The following is a 24,275-nucleotide window of genomic DNA, read 5'->3' on the forward strand; positions in this document are numbered from 1 at the left end:
TTTGTTTCTTTCTTGTCTCAATCTTGACGCTTGCTGGCGCTGTGTTTTAGTGCATATAAAGTTTAGACATTTAAGGTGTATACATTCGTTTACATTTATAGAGTGAAAGCATAACAAAAGTAACAACAATTTTTATTTCAACATCGTGTCAATGCAAACCAATTTATTTATTCTGGGTCACGAAGCAATACAAGAGACACTAAATGCAATTTTATGACAGAAAATCGATGTGACATTTATTTCTCACTGAAGAGGTATACGATACTGATTAGATATATAAATACTGACATTTCTAGACTAGACCGAGGTATTTCCTATTGTATGACATATCGAACATCGACTGGGAAACAAGAACTTTACTGTATCATGTATTATCTTTATACATGGATGGTAACTGTCATAATGTAAGTATTAAAATGTGTTAGTATTATTGATGTTGCTTTTAGTTTTTAATTTTCAATAACAATATCTATTCCCATTCAATTTAGAAAACTATACTGTGTTTGACTGATACTGTATTGTTCATTACAAAATTATATATAGAGATCTTTTTATATGGTTTCTCGGAGCAAAATAGCAAACTCTAATTTTACGTTGTAGATATAATTAATTTGAACTAGAAGTGCAATACATGAAATAAGAATTACTCACACTTTTGCTTAACTTCTGGCCCTCTTTAACATGAACTCTGTAAAATAGGTATCTAATGCACGATATATGACTTAATCCACTTTTTAAATATCATAGGAGCTATCATATTACGTCACAAGTGCTTTCACTAAGAAAACTATGAACTTCAACTTTGGAGTTCCTCTAAATTGATCTAAAATAGTTCAAGTGTTCCTGAAATCGTGGGAGCTGTTCAAACAAATACACGGAATGTTGCATAGAAATTGCGAGCTAAGCCGCGGGTATGTGCTAGTCAATAAATAAATTTTAATATGTCAAATAAAATAATCAATGCAGTGTCACAGACTTAAATGGAAAAAGTGCACATCTCGATTTCCCACTACAGTCTTAGTTTCTGAATGATGAGAAAGTCCGGTGAAGGTCCGTAAAGATTCCATACAAATGTGAGAAACAAACATTTAGTTGCAATTTTCCCCGTTGTAATAGATTTTTTTTCTAATAAAAGAATTATTTTAACTTAAAAAAAAAAAACAAAGAAATGTAAATATCAAAATCGGGTCGGTAGTTTAAGAACAGTCGTTGGACAGACACGAAAAAGGCATAAAACAGATCGAACTGTATAACCTCCTGATTTGTTGAAGTCGTTAAAAATGCGATTTTGTAGTCTCTAAAATTGTCAAAGCGACAAAATTTAAGTTTTAAAGAATTGCTTGTTTAGCTCACCGTTTGTCAATTAAAGGTGATTGATTGATTGGTCTGCTGTTTAATAGTATTCATTCATCCATTCATTCATTCATTTAAAAATGCAATCAGCCACAACTTAGCTCCACAGTGGTTGTATATTCATCAGTCGAACCGACGATGTGAAACCTGAAAACATTTTAGCTAATGAAACAATTGCCAACCTCAACACGGAGAGCATGTCAACTCAGCCGTCCGGGCCCGGCCTGATTGAATTAATTTGTTGACGTTTTTGTTTTCTCTTGTTAATATTCGCGTTTCAGATGTGATACAGTAATGAATTATTTTGCCGAATGGGAAAACATTTCAAACGTCGAATCTTTTTAGGAAATTACGACAGGACTTTTTATATTCCTCGTCCGTGCAGAATGAAAATGGAAGTGATGATTAAGATTGTTCTATAGGTCCTCGAAAATTTTATTGGCTGAGCTTTAGTGAAGCGTACCACTCGAGGAGGGTCTGGGAAAATTACATTTTTGTGTCTCTAAATCATTAAAGTCTTTAAATTTTACACGAAGCTTATTTTCTATACTGGAACCACAGTTCGATGATGGTCCTTACCACCCTATAGAATTGGCTGAGTGTCAGTGAATATTTTTAGATTGCCTTCTCGAAAAACTAAGTACAAGCAAGTGACATTTTAACACGTGACTTAGTAGCAAATGCAGCCTAATGAAATGAGCTAAAGATTTCTTAACTTTTACGTTACACGTGATGTAGCGTATACTCCTATCTTGTTTATATAAGGACAACGAAAGCAGAGTGTACCCAAAATAGCAACGTCGATAAATGAATAATAAAGAAATAAATTTAAATGTATCTTTTAGAAACTTTGCACGTTTTAACGAGCTATCTTCATACTAACCAATTATATTACTAACCTAAAGGTGTCCACCGAAAAAAAAAAAACGTGTGTAATAAAAAATTAAAATGCACAACAAAAACAAATTAAAATTAAAAATTATTTTAAAAATATTTAAAATTATAAATAGTCCTTCAGGCTCATTGGGAAGAAGTAGATAGATCATGTTGTGACAGCTGAAGTATTATTAATTTATTCTTATGGGATTTACATGTAATAATACATGTAATCAGTCTGAAATACAAAACAATTAATCATGTAAAAGTTCAGGACATTTTCTAAAAATTCCAGAATACTTTTTATTTTCATCTAAACTTCATAAATAACGCAATTGTGAATTTTAAAATGTTGAACCGTGACCGTATTGAAACAAAATGGCGAACCAAGCTGGACCAACGAACTTAGTCGAGATATTTATAAAATACATTTTTGTACCAAGTTTCAACTTGTACGTGCATATGCTATATAACGCAGCGTGTGGAAACGATACCTGTCCCATAAAAGCCCAAACAGGGTGAAACTTGGTACAAAAATCTATTCTATAAATATCTCGAACTAAGTTAGTTGTCTTGTTCTCTCCGTTATTTTCTACTTTTTGAAACTTTTCATCGTAGGTGATTTGGGGTTCATGTTCAGTGAAGTTATGCATACATTTTCGGTAAGTTACTACAATGAGGAAATTGCAGTCATAATTTTTCATTTATACAAAATCGGCCTATAACTGATGAATCTGTTGTTATGCAATAGTTTATTTAAAACTTATCTTGTGTTACTAAATTCCGATTATTAATTGTAGTAAAAATTATTCGAAACACTGTAGGCTTTACTTTTTGCGGTTTTAGCCATGACGGCTGTTTTGCCATCACAACATTCTTTTTCACATTGCTTCAGAACACCGTTCAATAAAATATGAGGGTTACAGACTGTTCTGCATGTAATGCGGAGCTGTAACAGTATCTTGCATGAACATTCGTCTCCATTAGGCTTGCATACGTCAACGTGTTGCATATGTATAGAGCACTTAGCTGTCAGCCTGGAGCTGCAGCGTGCCCCATATTGCATGCAAGCGTCTCCTGACATGACCTCAAGACTGTATTATCCATTACAAGAGACAGCCTCCATTCGCTTGTAAATTGATCCCAACTTTGACGAATGGATAAGGAAATAAATGGTTTCAACTTGCAACTTCAATTAGCTGTAGTGTGTACCAACTGGCATCTAAATGTTTACACCTTGATCCTTAAATGCTTTACGGAAAGATGAAGCTGGGAAATACATAATCAACCAGACAGAATGGTAAATTTGGAGGCGAAAACATATAACCCATTTAGAAACGTTTCGTTAGTACTTATTATACCCAATAATACTGCCTATGAGGTTAGTACTAGCCGTGTGCAAAGAGAGAAAATTATTAATTTTAAAATATTTAAAAGGATTTTTGATTCTACTTTTCTTTTAAACGAAATTTATAGTAAATTTACCACAATGATCTTCTTCGAAGGCTCGTGAAGAATAAAAAAAACCAGACTATAATTTAATAGTGAGAGAAATATTTTTATTTGTTTTTTTCCTCATGGTGCACCCCTATTTTGTCATCAAAACCATTGATAATTAACAAACCTTGCCCTGGTGCATAATTTTGTTTAAATTCCGTGTAACGGTAACATGTTAGTTAATTTTCAAGTATTATGAAATAAAACGCAGAATATCCCTCCATTAATAATGTCTAGCTCACGAAAGAGACATCATACCTTGAGTCCCATTTGAAGATTATAGTACGTCATGAATTGCTTGAATAACCAATCAATTAAGTGTTCAATTTGTCTTTGAAATTTCAAATTATTTAAATTTTGTTGTGACGAATTTTATCAATGCGCAATATTTACATTTTTACCTTGGATATCTAGGAAATAAATAAAAATAGCCTATAAACATCCGATTGCACTAAAATTCTCAAATTGATGTTCCGTGTCCAACGATGTATCATAAATTTGGGATTGTTTTAAAAGTCTGCAGTTCAAAGTGACATCCCCAATCTTTGGGATACATCACTTCAAAAGTTTTAATACTCCAATGAAGTAAATCCCATTGACTTAGATATATTCCCAAGTATCGTTTATTGCATTCAATCGTTGAAAAATTAGAAGGATCCGGAAAATGTGGAGTGCCAATGGCCGAACGGGCTAAGGCGTTGGACTTTGGGTCTGAGTTAGAGATAGCGCAGGTTCAAATCCTGACTGTAACCTTGCACTTTTTATCCTTGTACTGTATCGACTCTTCCCCTTATTGTGTTTGATAAGATCCTCGCACAGGCCAGTGGCCCATGAGGTCGGAATGAAGCTTTAAAGTGGGTTGGCCTCTTCTGGTTTATTGTTTTTTGGAGGGGAGGGGCGGAAAAATAAAACGTACTTTTTACTGTTAACTTTTGCGAAAACGGGCTTGGTCTGGAAAGATGCAGTATGAATAAAGAATGTTACATCAGCACTCAGCTGTAACGCCCGCCCGGATCGGAACGTCTGCTGACGAACTAATGCCTGCAGGCTTGTAATCTGCTGAAGGCCGGAACAGCCTGACGTGCGAGTGCGAGTCCTCCACATATCGCAGGGAGTGGGACGCGCTGCCGCAAGAACTCCACAATCTCATCAAGTTAACAGAATCAGCGCTAATTGCGCGGGAATAGAAGCAAATCGTGTTAAGCGCGAGATAAGGAACCGCGCTGCCGCCGGGGATTAGGGCCGTTGATACACTTCCCTTCCCCTGGAAGATTAAGGGGTATTTACCCTTCTGTTCTGTCCGGCTCGGGGACGGGATTGAAGGTAACACCCTTCGCAATTCTTTATCTCTATAAGAGTACTCGTTTCTTGTAAAAGAACCTCTTTTACGTATAGAAAATCCTAGATTGTCACACAATGCATGTACACAATACATACACCACTGATGTATTTAGACCATTGTGGTTTAATAGTGCAGTCATTGAAGCGAAATATACGGTCCTTACCTCCGAATTTTTTACTGTGAACCGATTTGCATGAAATTTTGGAATTAGGCTCATCTTACACTTAACTTCAAAAGTGAAAATGATCTGAACTCCGCCTATTATTTTTAAGGGGTGTAAACAACCCCTTAATGGAAAAATCGACATTGAGCCATTTTATCGCTAGAAAACATGTTTAATAGTAAGTGGTGAAATTTTAAAGTGTTTTTATAACACAATTACCTCATATTAAAATCATTTTCAACCCCTTGAACATCTTACAACCCTTGCAAACGACCCCTAAATCGAAAAATCACAAAAAAAAATACTTTTGGTATGATATAAAAAGATGTAAGTATAGAGTTAGTAATATTTTTATATTTTCTATAATAATTATCAAATTTTTAACCCCCTTTTTAACCCTTGAAAACTATCCCTTGATAAAAAAAAATTGTTAAAATTTTTTTTGATAAAATGAAAAGGATTTTAATATTATTCCACACTCCTTGAAAATGATTATCATATTCTTAAGCTTTTCTACCCTTAAAACTACCCCTAAATTAAAACAGTAAATATATATGATTACATATTATTTAAAAATAATTTAATTTAGAGTAAAAAAATTGCCATTTATTGGATAAAATATTTACAAATTATACAAAATTCACTCAAATGTGTTATATATACATATAAGAAAGTTGGTATGTATTCATGCCTACATTTCCCAAAATATATAAGCCATATTATGTATATATATGCACATTACAATAGATTGGGTCTCTATTATACTGCGTACTTTCACATTGCTCCAAATATTCACAGTCCGAAATTTTCAGTTACTAAGTAGAATAAAATATAAGTTTTTTGACCATAACTCCTTCAATTTTCATGCTATCACAATTTATAAAAAACCATTGTAAAGGTAATTAAGAGAGCTACAACATCCTTTATTGCAATATATAGTAAAAAAAACCTTTTTCTCAACGGTGAAGGGTTAAAGTGCTTAAGAGAGGCTGTGATTGCGCTGCCACGCGCTCTTTTAAACAATCATATTTCCGTCAATTTTTGTTTTACAGAAAAATCCAAATTGTTTGTCAAAAATATACCTACTTTTTCATACCTACACTTTTATTCGTATATGTCGTCATTTTTGAGATATTATGAAAAAAAGGTGGTTTTTTAAAAACTTGAAATTTTTTTTAATCGGGACTTTTTTTGAAAAATATGTGTCCTGAAGCAGCCAAAACTGATACAATCTATTAAAACTCTTCATAATAAAGTTGATTCTAGGCGGAATACGATTATTTTTTAATTTTTGGTGGAAATGGCACTTATGAAACTTGATTTAAAAGACAAAACATTAGATGCTCCTCTTATTTGCAATACAGCTCACTTATTTTACGTGCAAAAGACTTTTAATAGTGCTCATTTTAAAGCTTATTTCAAGCACTATAAAACTCTTTTTTATTATGGAATGCCTAAAAATGCATCTGCTCGCCGCTAGATGGCATTGACCACATCGATTAAATTTCAGACAAAATAAAAATACTGCTTTGATTTATAATATCTAGCTTAATATTGCACTTAGAATACTTTATAAAAAACAAAATTGTTCATTGTTTTACCTGCTACAATTGTGTTCTTTATAAAAATTTTCGATAAAACGTATATTTTTGGAGATAATTGCAAAAAACCCATGAAAAAACGTGAAACAATTCACCAATAACTTGAAAAGTATTGGATTTTTCGAAAAACGTTATAGATGATTTTTTGCTTAAAATTAGGCCTTCTATCGATATCCCGAGGTTATTTTGAAAAAAAAAAATAAATTCACTCCCGAGAAGGGGTGGCAACCACCCCCAGGGTGGTTGCGGAGTTCAAATCATTTTCACTTTTTGAAGTTAAGGGTAAGATGAACCTAATTCCAAAATTTTATGCAATTCGGTTCACAGTAAAAAAAATTCGGACCAATAATGCTCAATGACTGCACTATTAAGTAATAAAATACAATAATCAAAGTAAGAAAGGTAGTCTATTTTACAGATAGCCTAAGCCTAAATGTTCCGTTTTATATTTGACGTCTGTATTGGATTTCACATAGAAATTCACAACTTTCAATTCACAAGTATATATATTTTATACTAGTGCTTTTATACCTTTGGTTCTTATACAGTCTTATAATCGGTACAGGAAAGAAAGAAATTATCCTACAACTTCCTGAATAGTGGCCAAATAAAAATTAAACTGTGTAGTACTAAAAAAGTACACAGGAAGACTTCAAAATTATACAATTCCCAAAATATCCTTCCTAATAACCTATTTAATATCTTAATTATCTATATAGAATCAACTGGACAGTAAAAGACAACATGCTCACTTCTGTGCGTAACTGATATAGTAACATATTCTATAAATATGTCTTGTTTTAATGTAAGTATTTAAATTTTATAAAAATAATGTGTTAAAAATGCTACTATTTTAGGAAGAACTAGTAATATTGTTTGTACCTATCTGAAAAGTGATGTATATGGCCAATTCATCACACATTTTGTGCATATGCCAGGTTGTCATCTGCAATTTATGAAATATTTGTATGTCAAGTATAGCCACATTATAATGATACAAATTATTTTCAATTCCTTTTCCTTGGTTTTAGAAACTTTTACATAAAATCTTTGTAGCTTTCTTAGTAGAGGTTTCTTCAGTAACAAATTGAGTTCAATTCTATTCTATGGATATTTAGAAAATAATATTTCCATAACGTTGAGTTTGCCTATGTTTCAGACTGTCTCCATCTCCAGCTGTACAGGGACAGCAAGGACAGATACAAACAAGGACAAACCAAGGCATCCTTATCCCTTCAGCACTTCCTGGGAGTTCAGACAGGCAAGGCAATTTATTCTCACCCTTACGTTACATTCTTATATATTTTCTATTAAGAATGGTCTCAATTACGTTATGGTAAAGAAAAATGTCTTTCTATAAGTGTATCAAGCCAAAAATAAAAACAGGAAAAATTAAGAAACAATCTTAACACCCAATAATTTCCACTCTAATTCCAAGAACCTGATATTTTAGAGCAATTGCAGCAGTTGCATTTAGGAAGCTCACGGGTTTATGGCCAGATGTTACAAATAACAATGAGGCAGACTTATCAATTATGACTTGTTTTGAGCAGCCACTAGTACACAATTGTAACTTAGGGATAAAGTTCTACTTAAGTGTGTATTCTTTTGTGTTCTTTTTTATATTCTTAAAGAATTTTAATACAAGTAAACCGAAAACCCAGTGACATTGTGTGGAATTACATTTTGAAATGTTGACATAGTGTTGTCCTTGAAGCACGCAGTGGTGTGTTGATGACCCCTCGTGTTTACCTTAGAAACCACTAAAGTTCCAAAACTAATTTATTGCCTAAACACAATTAAATCGTTGGCAAGACTGACTATCGAGCCCTGAACCCATACAGCTTGTATTTGTGGGTTTTCACTCTCTTTGGCTCCATCAAGTGTCCGTTAAAGTGGAGGTTACTGACCAATTTTAAACAACAGGAAGATTACTGTTACAAAATTTAATGTTAAGTATTATCACTAGTATTTTCTTGTTATAAACTAAGATATAAATCCCAAGATGCATTTAATTGTTACAGGTTTTACGCTTGACAAAGAATCCAACACTATCGCCATTATCTGCCAGGATGTTACCGTGGTCCTTGCGTTTGACACGAGAGAGCGACTCATCCAGTGGCAAGTGAAGATTGCCAACAACCTTGGAGAAGGTGAGATCAAACTCAATATTACAGGTTTTACACTTTTGACAAAGAGTCCAACACTATCGCCATTATCTGCCAGGATGTTACTGTGGTTCTGGTGTTTGACACGAGAGAGCGACTCATCCAATGGCAAGTGAAGATTGCCAACAACCTTGGAGAAGGTGAGATCAAACTCAATATTACAAGTTTTACTCTTGACAAAGAGTCCAATACTATCGCCATTATCTGCCAGGATGATACCGTGGTCCTTGCCTTTGACACGAGAGATCGACTCATCCAGTGGCAAGTGAAGATTGCCAACAACCTTGGATAAGGTGAGATCAAACTCAATATTACAGGTTTTACACTTTACAAAGAGTCCAACACTATCGCCATTATCTGCCAGGATGTTACCGTGGTTCTGGTGTTTGACACGAGAGAGAGACTCATCCAGTGGCAAGTGAAGATTACCAACAACCTTGGAGAAGGTGAGATCAAACTCAATATTACAGGTTTTACACTTGACAAAGAGTCCAACACTATCGCCATTATCTGCCAGGATGTTACCGTGGTCCTGGCGTTTGACACGAGAGAGAGACTCATCCAGTGGCAAGTGAAGATTGCCAACAACCTTGGAGAAGGTGAGATCAAACTCAATATTACAGGTTTTACACTTGACAAAGAGTCCAACACTATCGCCATTATCTGCCAGGATGTTACTGTGGTTCTGGTGTTTGACACGAGAGAGAGACTCATCCAGTGGCAAGTGAAGATTACCAACAACCTTGGAGAAAGAGAATCTTAGGATAGTTCAGTAAATACACAATCGATCCAGTACTTTTTACCAGTACTTTTTATGTGACTGACTAACAAACACACAGACAGACACTATTATACTTATATTTAATAGTACAGATTTTAAAATCAAGAAACTGGCATTTTTTTAATATAACTACATCCAATTGCTACTTGCTTATTATGTATATTTCTCATTATCTATAATTTTGGATAGCTTTAGCAGTTGTTTCTAAACAGTTACAATTCATGATCATTTTCATCATTTTAATTTAAAACTATAAGGAATAAAATATTTTTTGTGGAAAATATTTAGCTCTGAATTGAGCCCTTCATGCACTTCACATTTTATATTAAAATTCAGACTTTCCTCAGAAATGATCCTTGAACTCCCATGTATCTGTGTTTCACTCCAGTGTGAACTCTATGATTTAACTCAAAATTTAATAATGATGTTAAGTTTTTGATAGTTGTATTGAATTTTGTATTTAATTTATGTATTAAATTTTATACAGTGAAGATTTCTATAAAGAGATATAATGTATATAGAGATCAAAACCGCATATGGTTATTAAAAAACTCAAATAATAAAACTTTAAAATTATATCCTCCTGGTACAGTTTGGTTGAATGAAAACATTTAGAAAGTATTTACATCAAGAAACAATTGTGCTTATAAATTTGTATTACTGAAAAATTAAATATTTTATATGCTAACATTGGAATATATCATGATTCTTACTGACCTGATGTAGATAGGAAGAAATGTATTTTTATTTCAGGAGCTCTTATTTATTTGTAAACTCACTTTTACTTCACATTTATTTATGGGGTAATAATGTACAGTGTAACTAAACCCAGTTTTTATCTTAATACTTTTTTATAAAATATCTTTACAGAATTTATAAAATTGTTGCACCAAAATACTTATTATGAGGTCAATCCTCAATTCAATGTGCTTTTTTTAGATTTGATTAGATTGAAAACATAGAAGTTAAGGTAAAAATGGGATTGGATTCAAAATTATGTTACTATTTAATAGCACATGACTGTGTTAGGAAAGGATGTAAAAATGTTATGTTTTATTTTTTTAAGGTGTGCTCTCTATCAACATTATGTTTCATCCTTTTAAACTGTTCAGAGCCTTAAGGACAACCTTGCTGAGCGTTAGAGCCCAGCAACTAAAACATCAATCAGAACTTGTATTATCCTTGTTAGAAACATTTTAGGATGATACCTAATTGCGTTTGTCATCCAGATGAACAGTTCCTGGTCCAGATTCAGTCAGCGCCTGCTCGAGGTAAAATTCCTCCAGGACCTGCTCGCCTCCACATCCAGGAGCACAGGTTCTGCATGACTGTGGGTGTTCCACCACGACTAGTCGGCTACTGGCTCATAAGGCAGCTCAGGTCAGTGGACAGAACAACACGGAGTTCTCATTGTATACAATGTAAAATTTCAACTTTGAAACTTCAAAATTTGTTGACGAGAATAACATAAGAAAAGTAAATGCAATGATAAAACTAGAATGTTTCATCAAATCAGATTTTTTTAAACTGCAACCCATGTATTTCACATTTTAACTGAGATGGTAAAACTAATGTTTTAAAGTGAGTGCATGTTAGAGTTTTGCATTCTTCTAATCTTTAGATTCTCACCTAAAATCCAATCTGAAAGATAAATAGGCTTAATTTATTGAAAAATACCTCAAAGGATTAAGTTAATCATATGTTTCTTGGGTGTTGGGAATTTTTGCAGGCATAAAACTAATGGTTATGTTAGAGTTCTGCGTTTCCAAAATCCAAAAGCATATTTGTAACCCTAAAGTACAGTAGATGTGTAGTCAATCTTCTCTGATTGAGTGTGTTAACTTATTATCTAATGTACTCCTTGAGTTAAAAGAAAGAATATATTCTGTTTTATTGATATCTTGCACAGTCAGTATTCTTTGAGACTAATTAGTGGTTTTCATTGTTAGAAATTGAAAATTAAAAGAATTTTTTTACGGATTAAAGATTGTTATCATATACTTAAATTCTGATTTGAATTATTATTGCAACCCTTTTCCCTCCCTCTCCTCCTGGTGTTATACCATTGACATCATCTTTTTAATGATAGCAGGATTCAGTTATAAGTTACAGTTTAAGATTGAGCATCTTGTCCGTCAACACGGTCGATTCAAATAGACGTGTGGTGGTAAAGGCCCAGGTCCCGGTAAAATTGTCAGAAAAAACTAGTCTGAGTTGTGGCCTGAATGTAGTTAAGCAAAGTCTATTCTTGATGATGCTCCAAATTCCATACTTTGTCTAAATAAACGTGACTAGTTATAGTTATATTTAACCTTATTCCAGCAATTTAAATGAGACTCTACTATATTAATAATGAATCTTTCTCAGGAGATATGGTGTTGTCGAAAATCGGTTCTGCTTCGAGGGAGGATCCCGATGTGGCCGAGGAGAGGGTCTGTATGTCCTGGTGTCGGATCAGGGGGAGGACATTTCCAGAGCCTTCCAGTTGGCTGCTGAGGGAAAACTATCCTCTCGACGCCGTCCTCTCGCCAGAAACTCTTCAGGTTAGTGTTCTCCTCTCTCTCCAGTGTTCAACATTTTAATTACACATTTTTTTGTGGCAATGCAACATTTTTCTTATGCACCTTAAGTTTTGTGTAAAATGCTGAAACATTTCCACAATGGAAGGAAATTTCTAATTATTGGATGCAGAAAAATCTTGAAAAAGGAGCTATGAACCAGATAATTTATCTTTGCTTTCTGTATTTTTACTAAAACCACGGCACATTCAAGGTCGTCGTCACAGCAATCTTGACACAATAGAAGTTAAACAAAAGGAATTATTGAATCATATCAAATAAAATTATTCTTTTAAAAATACATCCAAACATTTCTGTAATAATTATTTTGTTGACACATTAAATTAAAGTGGATAGTAGGCACATAACCTTAGTACTATTGTATTAACAATAGAATATTTATGGAATAACAAAAAAGCTTCATCGAGTCTGTTTAACATCATCTACAGTGACATTAAAATTAAGATAGCTGATTTTTTTTTAAATAAGGCAACTAAAATGGATAAATAATAAAACTTTTCTCCATTAAGCAGGATGAAGATAGATAAAATGGTAGATTGCAAAATAAGATTTGGAAAGATAAAATTTTTATAACTTTCATGCCTTTATGTTCCCTTTAAGTGCTGTCAAGGAAGATGTCGGTTCTTGATAAATTTCTGGCCCTTAATTAGTTCAGCTAATCAGATAACTGGGTGAAATCGTAGGGTGTTGGTAAATTTAAGAAATCCATTTGCTTTTAGTTGGAAAAGTCCAAAACCTATTTTCAAATTTTGATAACTCCCTGATAATTGAACCCGTCCTCTCAGTTAGAGATCTGCAGCATTAGTCATACACTCTGCTGAGAGTGTTCACACTATTTGACAGACTTCATTGTTGTTTTTTCCATAAGAGACCAGTAGTAACAAGTGTCCCGAATACATGTTGCAGTGGTGGACAGTCCCAGACGGACTCTCCATTCCCGAGCGGAGACACGCATGTCTGACGTCAGTTGCCTGGAGAGTCTGCTGCTGCAGTCAGAACAGGCTGGGGGAGACATGTGCTGCGGTTGCTCTCACAACAACGACGAGTCCATCATCTGGCCCTCCTCCGAGACCCGGGCAGACAGCTGTGACTTTGGTGACGCCTCCTCTGTCGCCGACTATGCTGACAACCATATTCAGGTGCGACAGTTCTGCCAGTCAGCACAATAATATGCCCAATAAACGCACAAGAGCAGAGGGCCACTTTGTATTGTATAGACAAACAGACAAATTTTTATCAAATTGTTGCAGAAATATTTCCTAAGATAGAAATAAATTTTCAGCTGCACTATTTTTAAAGGGAAAATAGGAGAGTATCAAAAGCGTTACTAAGTGATAATATTTTTCATAAATCATTGGTGTTCACATTTTACACCTATAACAAAACATCAGACTCCTATATTAAAGGTTAGATTATATAAACATAATTATAAAGAAAGATAAATAGGTAAAGTAACTGTTTTCTGCCAAATAAATCATCATTATCGTGTTGGCTCAACAATTGCTATGAAAAATCTATAATTAAGTTTGTTAATGATAGGAATTTTTATGATAGGGATAGTGATTGAAAATGTACAGCATATCAATTTCAATACCATTCCGATGTTCAAGATGTCTTCGAAAGCAAGATTACGAATGGAAGAATCGATTAGTTCATTTTTCGGCCTCACATTCTTATCGTTTCTACATATGAAACTAGATAATATTTTTTACCCAATTGTGCATTTTGGAATATTCTTTGTAATATTTATACTAATTATATACGCATGATCTCTTCCTTAAATTAAGAAAAGGTATTTCACCTACGTATTCCATTTTTATTTAAAAAAATATGCTTTACCATAAAAATAGGCTTTTACGGAAATAGCAATTCACATCAATGTATAATCAAATATTGATTAGATGAATTTTAAAAAAGACTTTTCAAAATCAGGGGAAATGATCTAAGAGATGTTACTACGTAGTTGCCAAGTAAGGCATAGATTTTACCAATTTTCTTATTTTTTTCATTACTGCCTTTATAATGAATTAATTTTTTTTTTTTTAGGGATTGTTAATCATCAACATATAAACTGTAACAATTCTTCAAAGGGACCAAATTAACTTAAGCGATATTTCTACATATTTAAAAATTTTTCTGTTTGCAATATTTAAAAAGATGGATCTTTATTGATTTTAAGATACTGAAATCATTTGATTGGTAAATATCATGTTCTGTTCTGTATACATGTATATGATATATACAAACATGATTTTAGTACATACTATAATAGTATCAAAATAAAGTTAAAAAAATCAGGAGATAAATATAATATTTTAAATTTTTCTGTTAAGGTTCTGTAAGACTTAAGTTAAGTAAAATTCAGTAGAGGACGAAAAATCTTTACATGAATGCAAATTATTTTGACAGATATAAGAGTTTGTTAAAATGAGAGGGAGCATTTAATCACAGAAATAATTTATCGGAGAGTGATGAGAGGTTCCAGAATATCATTAAAAGTTTAAAGGTTTAGTCTCTTCAATTAAAAATGCCACATCTTTTCTCAAGTTAACAAGATGAGCAGTCAATATAGTGCTCATCTCATTAACGATAACTTCAGTGTGGTACGCTAATAAAACCCCAGAGTGCCATTATTGTGATAATTTCTGGTGGTTTCAATCTTGCTGAGTCTACACACTCTATATTACAGTTTAATAAATATCATAACAAAAATTTGAAAATATTAACTAATTACTCATTCAATACCCCATAGATGTATAGTGAATTCTGTAATACCGAACTAAAAAGTTAAATAACTGTAAATATGCATCTTAGAACTCACGTGAATATAGCCTTAATTCCTCCTCTCTGTGTGAGCAAAATCCAGGCCTGAAATTTTGCAAGAACATTTGAAGCATCCTCTAGTGTTAGACTACTGTTCAGGTACTCTAATGCAAGTTGGTTAGAATAGCTGCCTAGTGGCATTCAAAGGATAACCAAAGGACTAAGATGAGAAAAGAGCTTGGGGAATATGCTAGTGCTGAGTATAATAGATGTGTAATTTTAGTTTTTTAAATTTGTTGTGCTTCATAAAATCTCTGATGACCTTTCGACTAGGTCATGGCAGTAAATTAAAAATAAGGCAAGGTAATTAAAGCTAGTGTAATTCTCGAATCTAACTCAATTATCTTGAATTCATGCAAACTGTTTTGTGATTTACTCGTATATCCTGCACCATTGTACCGACTGTTATTGTTGTGTTACAGGACAGCTGCAGGACAGCCGACAACTCGATGGGTCGCTGCACCAGTTGTATCAGCAAGCTTGGAGCCTTATCTCGGTCCTCCACAGTAACCAACACTCCTGGTTCTGGCTTTACCCCAGCATGGACCATGGACACTGACAGTTTAGGTCAGCTCTCAATCAGATATTGTCATCATCCTTTCTAGGATTTATTTTCTTGAAGCAAAATTCATAATTAAATTTGTTTTGTAGTAGTTTAATGAAGACTTAAATAATTTATTGAAAGTAAACAGATACATAAAATATATTTTTATTGTTTTGTCTGAATATTTAGATAATGTAGTTTTTAATCTGATAATTATCATGCTCTGTGTAGTGCTGTGATTTGCCATACATTTATTTATCTGAAATAAAATAATAAAAATAAAATAAAATGTTTTGTACATTTGCATTTGTCTTTCAAAAAATTAAAAAGCAATCTTACCTCTTATAACAGTTTTTAGATCTTCCATGGATCACAGGGACTGATTCTTATGCAAGCCTTGCTAACATGTCTCTCAAAAACCAAAAGGCAAAAATTAAAACCATAATTAAAGATAGTTATTGACAAAATAGTTGTGTTACTCCAGAAGCAGAGAACATCAAAACTTCTAAAAAAAATTTCTCTGGAATTTTGATTAATGTTAAAGAGGTCATAAGTGCTATAACCTTTAAAATCAGGACCACCATTAAGCTCAGATTCGAAAATTCTATTTTTGAAGGAGGAGACTTTTGATGGCAACAGATTAGGGCCATACCATCCATGGATATTTAGTGGATATTCTATTATAGTTTTTGTGTCTCATTGTGCAGTAGTAATTAATAATAGCTATTCCTGTTATCAAATTTAATTCTCCATCTAAACCAACAAATATTTATAAATAGACTCAATCTTGCAATTTCTAATTATATACTTTTTTGTTTTTTTGTAAACTGTCCCAAATATAACAATATACATGAAAAGAAAGGTAGATCATTATCAAGAAGGCATATTTCTGATTTAAAACTGCATTTCTTAACACTTAAAAATCTGAATTTACGATTTTGTGCAGTTCTTCATTTTTTGTAATGTATTTGAAACCAACCATATTTATTTATTGTTGTACGTATTTTTAACTATACTGTGAAATTCTTGTTACGGTTTGTAAAACTGGCAAAATTGTTTTGAGCAGGAACTTGTAACCATGAGAGCAATGGAGTCTGCTGCAACTCGCTCCAGCCTGGATGTGATTCCATGGCAAGGCTTTCTAACTCAGACTGTTGGTAAGTATATTTCTATGTGCTTCATTGGTACAGAAATTTTCTCTAAGAAAGAAATAAATTGTCAGCCATGCTCATTGTGCTAGTTGTGGTGTCAACAAGGCTTATTTATGACTTTTAACTGTGACATGTTTGTTGCTCCCGGCTTGTGCAAGCGTACCTTTATAGTAGTAGTGCTCACTTATGCGTTGACAGATTTTGTTGAAAAAAGCACCATAGATAATGTGGCATCATAATTTTGTATAACTGATGCAAAAACAGCTAAAGCCTTTTAACTAATAAAACGTTTGTTGCATCTATTTTTTTTGTTTGAGCTATTTTTTTTTGAGTTTTGATGTTATTTGTGCAAAATTTAGTTTTTTGTAGCTATAATAGTTTTAGAAATAATTTTTTGATAAAAAATACATTATTGCGGCTAGTGGCTAAACAACACATTTATTGACCTATGTTTATAGAACATAAAAAAAAGATAAGTACTATAAGCGACAGAAGTTTGTGACATCCTTTTCTGAACATCGTGTATATCTGACTGAGTTACCCATACATACGTAATAAAACACCTTACCCTGCAGGTCATCCAGTGGATCATCGTCTAGCACAGTGGCAGAGAGGTGTGCATGCTGTCCCCCTGTACGGCCACCCAAGCCTCTGCAGCTGGCCACACAGTCAGCCACCAATTCCCCCATCAAGAAGAAGCCCAAGCCACCGATGCCACTGCCAGTCTGCAACTGCCCTCACCATCAGCCCCCCAATCCGTATGACAACTACGACATTCCCAAGACCTTACCTGCTGCTCAGCCTAAAAGAGTAAGTCAATTGTTTAAGCTATGCAACGTTATGAAAAAGGTGATAATATGTAATGGATAAAAACTATCTAAAAGTGAAATCAAATCAACCTGATAATATTTGACCCAAAGTGGTGACACCATCCTAATAAGTCTCTAATTTAAGGATAGTAGGAAAGAGCATTGATCTCACCTTTTTATTATGTCAAATCTTCATTTAGAAACTGGCGTACCTTGAGAATATTATGAATTCATTTTATACTTTTAAAACAAAACAAAAAATCAAACTTTAACTGATGTCACTTTCTCTTTCAATTCAATAATACTGAAATCTGTAAACAGTGCAGATTTGAACAAACTGACTGTGGCAGATGCCGCTATAATTGTAACCACATGTATTATAGCTAGGCATGTATTGTACAGTAGCTTACAACATTGAGTGCTGGTGTATACTGGACGGTTAAGCGTACTGTGTCACTCAGTATAGAGCTACAGTGAAAGTACTAACTACTTGTGTTATAGCTAGTCAGTTACTATACAATGGTTTACAACATTGTCTGCTGGTGTGTACTGGACGGTTAAGTGTACTGAGTATTTCACAGAAATTAGCAGCAGTAAAGGTGTTTAAATATGAAAATTAAAGATATTTATAAATGAAAAAGCATAAAAATCTACATCAAATTTAAAACTTTTTGTTTATATTTTGATATCTTATATTTGCAAAATTGTATGTAATCAATATCATTTATCTTTTGGTATGGTCTTTAACTTCTTTGATGATTTTGTTTTTATTTGATCAATGGTAGTAAAACCTTGTCTGCTACTAAAACGTGTTGGTCTTCAGCAGTACCAAAAGAATGATTTTGCCTAAAAGTGTGTTCTTATTGCAGGAAGAGACTAACCGCCCTGAGGTGAACAGCAGGATGACTGCATGTCCTACAGCAGACGACTACTATGATACACCTAAGAATATGAAGGAGAGTCTAGTAGGGGAGTATGGAAATTACGACACTCCACCACCACCTGCTCTGGCAGTCAGGAAGGTTCAGGGTACTCCATGCCTACACCACAACTTCTCTACTCTCAGGTGGGTTATAGGAACTCACATAAGTGACTCCAGTCACTTTAATTATAAGGTTATGTAGTTTTTTTCAATTACATTAAAACATAAAACCAATATTTAATACTTTTATTTTTGTGAGGCCTTTCGATAGCAAGGCTATCTTCGTCAGACACATCACAAAAGTATTAAATATTGGTTTTATGTTTTATTTAATGTAATTAAGTTAACAGTAACCAATATAAGCTCCATCTACAACAGGTTATGTAGTGTTGAACTGGTCATTCATGTATTGTAAACTAAATTTTGGAAATATTAGTAATAAATGCAGTGTAATACAACTTAACCCTTTGCGATTTGGAGGCCATAAATATGGCCTCAACTTATTTCTTACTCAGCTCGGATGTAGTCTCAGGTGGATGTCCTCTTAGGTCTCCGGGCCACGTATAGTGGCCGGCTGTGTTCTGCATCGATTCACAGCTCCATGTTTGCCACTTTTCCTTAGATTAAAATACCAGTATTTGACCTTCAGTTCTTGAAATTACTGAGATTTAAATTGAATTTTCAAAAAATGTAGAAAGTTTATTAGTTTCAAGGTTGAATTTAGATTGATAGGTTATTTGTCATTCGCTTTCAGACGAACCAAGTAATATGCAATTTAGGTTATAGATTGATCTGTTTTTGCAGAATAAAAATACAATTCATATCAATCATATATCATATATCTGGTATCAACAGAATATTATCTTATTTCAATATTTTAAGGTTCCTCTCCACCAAATGTATTTTAATAAATAGATAGGATACACTATACCAGCTACAGTGACACTGACAGTCGGATAAAAAATATTTCCGAATGATGTATATTACGGTATATGGTGCAAATAGAGAAATATTAATTTACTTACTTTGCTGAGAGGTTGCAGCATTTTCTAGCTACAACTGGATAAGGATTGTATTTAATAACTGTGCAATACAGTGGGCCACACAGAGTTGCCTGGCAAGCTGAGGGACAGAACGTTGTCGTAAATCATGGATCTGAGGCAGAGAACATCCAATGGCCACATTTGTAGCTTGGCGATATGAGAGGACAATCGTATGAAACTGATGGTGATCGCAAAGTGATAAAATAATTACTTCTGCGGATGTCTTAGTTTCCCTGGTTGCACATATCTATTAAATAATATGAGATGTCAAGGTGTGTTTAGAAGTATCGAACATTATTTTCTACTGCAAGGAAATGGTTGGAGTGAGACACGTATTGGCATACACAGAAGATGGAAGTCAACTATAATGCACATGGGCAGGCCGGTCACGAAACCTCGACATTGTGTCAGTCGACTGCAGACACATGTAGATCAATGAGTACCGAGTGCTCATCACATTTTAGTACAGTACAATAGAATTTGGCACAGCTATATTGCATCAGATTTTGTTAAAAATTTGGCAATTCACAACTTGAACCATTTGTGAATGTTGAGCTTAGCTCCAGTTCACCTTCTTATTAGTGTAGTATCTGAAATCTTGACTACTGGAATTTGCAGTCATAATCGTATGAAGACATTTTAAAAAGATTTGGTGATGCTGAAACTAAAAAAGAACTTGAAATCGTTTTAACAAAAGGGATTGTGTCTAAATCACTCCATTTTTCACTTGATGAGATAATGAGAATACCTCTTCACTTAGATTACACTATATTTTGTAGTCTGGGTATCTCTGATGTTGACAGAGAACAATTTAAAGAGTTCATTTTGATCTTCTTTGTCACTGACTGTTTTTGTATCTCTTCAGATGAAAATGACTCCAGAAGAATTGAAGTCTGTGAGAGTGTCAGATTTCAGTCGCTGCGTTTTTAGGATGGTGCACTTAAACTAAATTCAATATTCAAATTGATTTAATTCTTCTCACCAGCTACGTTATGTCTTGAGACATTTGAAAGATTCAACAGGATTTTGGAGAAAACGCTTTGAGTTTGACACAGGTAAAGGAGTGGTACAATAGATTATAGATGGCCGCACTTCAGTGGACAATGAACCTCATTCTGGAAGCAACAAGTCAAATTGAATTATTGATCAAGTACGCTCCAAAGGGACAGACTAAAGGTTAGACCTAGAACTTGGAAGTTCTACATCGCCTACATGATTCAGTGCGTTATAAACACTCTCACTCATAGACCAAGAAATCTTGATAACTTCATCAGGATAATACTCCAGTGCATTCTACCAACCTTCCCACTCAACTTCTTGGCAGAACACAGCATCGCTGAATTATGTTAGACTCTCTACTCTCTAATATAACACCATGTGATAAATATACCCTTGAAAGGGTTCCGATTTGAGATCAAGAATGTCATAATGCTATTTCTGAAAGAGCCCTTCAAGACTTGTTTCCAACAGTGACAGGACACTGAAATAAGTGTTGTGGTCCCAAGGGAGAGTGTGTTGAAGGAGATCACACATCTTGATAAGTAAACAAACTTTTTCCAGATTAAGATTGGATACTTTTATGAAACACTCGTATTCCATTTTAGAATTTCCAGACTTTAGTCCATAATTAGACAAGACCAATATGTATATTCCAAACACACATAATTTTAATGCTTTTTTTAATTGGGACTATTTTTTCTGAAAAAAACTCAGTGTACAACCAGATTAAAAAATATAATAAAAAAATATTATTCCATTTACAATAAAGATGCCCCCATTGATGTTAAAATTCCTTGTGGATTAAATTTAATAATTTTATTTAATTAACTAATGGACATTTGTACAATTTTGTACACTAAACCTCCTCCTATTAGAAGAGCTCATCCTATGCTAGAGAGTTATTTATATGTTTTTTAATTGATGCAAGGTAGTAATATTTCCTAAAATGTTTTACAAATTGACTAAGAATGAATTGTTTCAGACATGAGAAGGAAGACGGGGTCCGCCCACTTGTGTGTCCCTGTCACCGTGTCACTTGCTGGGCTGAAAACTGGTCCCCAAAAACCCAGCAGTTCAGAGAAATCTCATCGCCAGTTTTGCAACGAGTAAGTATCTTAAAATTACTTGCTTCAAAATACGTTTAGCCAACTTGTTACAAGCTTAGTTTGGTTCATATTTACTTTGTTTTATTCAGGGAATTTTCATTATGTGGTTCTTATTGGTAAAAATTCTAGTAGCTTATTTTATATTTTTACGTATCAGCTTTCAAACCCTTCAGCTTTTAGTGTGCGAGTGATGGTAAAATTAATGGCAATTAATACAGTGCTAAGAATTTAACTTTAAAATTGTAGCTAACCAATGGCAATTTTTTTTTAACTGCCTTTTTATCAAATTTATACCATTTTCCGTATATTTCTAAAATTACAAGAATAAATAGTGCACATAAAATATCTTGAATAGAATTTTGGTGTTAATAGAATCACAAGTTTCCTAGTTATGAGTTTTCAAAGTTACAGTTTGGTTGAAAAGTGTCAAAAACCTGCACCATATTTCATGCTTACCAACATAAAAACTTTGGTATAACAATGTTCAAAGTTTAAATTTTTTAGTTTAAAGAAAAAGTATAAATATTTATAATCTACCGTAATTATGTGTGATGACTACTGTACACTGTATGTTTTATCATGCAAATTTTATCAACTTATTAAAGTATATTATGAATTATATTGTTTAGTCTTTAACTAAATTATATTTTAAGCATCTAGTTGAATACACTTTACAAATTAAAAGTGATAACAATTTTTTTTTGCATCTTTCATTCTGTAGGTACATGTCAGTAAAATAATAACAAACTGTTGTTTTTTCTAGGTAAAACTCAATACTGATGGAAGAACTTCGCCTGGAATACCAAAAGCAATGCCAATCTATGCAACGGTAGACAAGTCCAAGAAAACCAAGATGAAAATGGCTCAAGATACTGACGACAATGAACAAGCAGAAAAGGAAAACCTGAAGAACAATATAGAAGATAGAGAAAAGTTTGATGCCAGTTGCAACTATGCTAATATTGAAGTAGTTGATCCAAAAGATCTAACTCAATCATTTATTCAAGAATCAAATTCAAATACTGATTCGCTCAACTATGCAAATTTAGAATTTGCTCAATCATTAGAACACTACGAAAATTCTAAAGAATTGCTTCTAAAGGCTGGTATAACACAAGAGGAGATGGAAAAAATGTTAAAAGCTGACAGTGAGTTCAGTAGTCAATCTGCAGATAAGGCCAGTGTGAAGTTTTGTACAAAATGTGGCCATGCTTGCAACAGGGGTGGGGGACCTCAAGGATCAAACATCAAACAAGACGATTATTTGATGATGGAGCCAACATCGAAACAAAACTCAACACAGGATTTGGCAAACAAATCTCTTGGAGGGAAACAATTCCCTGGATACCTTCCGATGCACCCAGTATCCAACTCCAGCTGTCTCAACAAACCAGACCTACTCAAGGCCAGACTGCAGAGAGAAATGGGAGACAAATCGTCCAGTACTCCAAGTCTTACCGCATGCATTTCGGAAGCTTGTAGAAAACGACTTGAGTCTGATATTCAACGAGTTCCTGGATCAGCCATGCTAGGCATAAACCATTCCGTTTCTGCTGCCAACAGCCCCTACCTCAGGAGAAGAGTCATGGGCTGTCTGAATGATTCAAGAAGTAGCAATGCCTCTCTTTGTAATTCTCTGCCAAGAAAACGCTCAAGCTCGGCAGATTCGACAAAGTACTTTGACGATTTAGATTCGATCACAGAGAGAACTGTGTCAACTTCATCTGGTACTCAAATACAGAACTCTTTAAGTAGCAAAAACACATCTGTTGACTCAATTAACAGCCATTCAATGCAAGTGAACATGAAAACTGACAACCAAGAAGACGTCAATCCTGTACACAAGCAGACCTGTTTTGATTTGGAAAGAAATAACACTTGTCACATCTCTTCTTCGGAAAGCAAATCTGTTAATGGAAATAATTGTTATGAAAACTCATCAAAGCAGGAGGTAAAAGAGCCAAATGACTCAGGTCTTTCAGTCAATGTTCGAAGATCATCCAGTGTTCCTTGCAAATCTGGTCACAACAGGGACTCGTCTAGCTCTAATGATTCAGGAGTTTCCATTGGCTCTTTGAAACACAGAGGAAGTGATTTTGCTGAGTTTGAATTACCTCTGACCACTGCCATGTCGTCCAGAAGACACTATCACGCCATCCAGAAGACTTCAGCCATCCATTACCCTGATTGCTACCATTCCTCACTGCCGAGAAGATCCAAGAGTGTGGATCCTCTCAGAGAACTAACTTTCCAATTTCAACAAGTAGAAATTCCTCTGAAGTCTTCTTCTGCAGAAGCTGAGATTCCTATTTGCCTTGTGAAACGTGACTCAAAAGGCAAGTTTAAATTACATAGCTCTATTAGGTTTTATTTGTAAAGTGAGTGTTTGTGCTATGGTACTAAACTATAAAAGTAACTGATTCTTTGAAGAAGCCATTGATTAACAATCCAGGGGTAAAGGAAAGGTACTACAGTTTAACTTGACCTCAGAATCATTTTGAAGTTGTCCTGCTGGCAA

The 24,275-nt window shown here is 33.9% G+C and overlaps 1 protein-coding gene across 1 annotated transcript in view; it reads left to right on the forward strand.

The window, feature by feature from the left end:
• LOC124361883 overlaps positions 1-24,275 on the forward strand; it is a 257,011-nt gene that overhangs the window by 223,434 nt on the left and 9,302 nt on the right. Inside the window, exons 3-13 of the mRNA XM_046815933.1 lie at positions 7,992-8,093; positions 8,857-8,985; positions 11,011-11,161; positions 12,149-12,324; positions 13,267-13,499; positions 15,606-15,750; positions 16,794-16,884; positions 17,454-17,688; positions 18,557-18,753; positions 21,634-21,757; positions 22,521-24,093. Coding sequence (XP_046671889.1) covers positions 7,992-8,093; positions 8,857-8,985; positions 11,011-11,161; positions 12,149-12,324; positions 13,267-13,499; positions 15,606-15,750; positions 16,794-16,884; positions 17,454-17,688; positions 18,557-18,753; positions 21,634-21,757; positions 22,521-24,093 — 3,156 coding nt within the window. The remainder of the gene's footprint in view (positions 1-7,991; positions 8,094-8,856; positions 8,986-11,010; positions 11,162-12,148; positions 12,325-13,266; positions 13,500-15,605; positions 15,751-16,793; positions 16,885-17,453; positions 17,689-18,556; positions 18,754-21,633; positions 21,758-22,520; positions 24,094-24,275) is intronic.

This window comes from Homalodisca vitripennis, chromosome 5 (assembly GCF_021130785.1).
Source record: "Homalodisca vitripennis isolate AUS2020 chromosome 5, UT_GWSS_2.1, whole genome shotgun sequence".
Classification (NCBI taxonomy): domain Eukaryota; kingdom Metazoa; phylum Arthropoda; class Insecta; order Hemiptera; family Cicadellidae; genus Homalodisca; species Homalodisca vitripennis.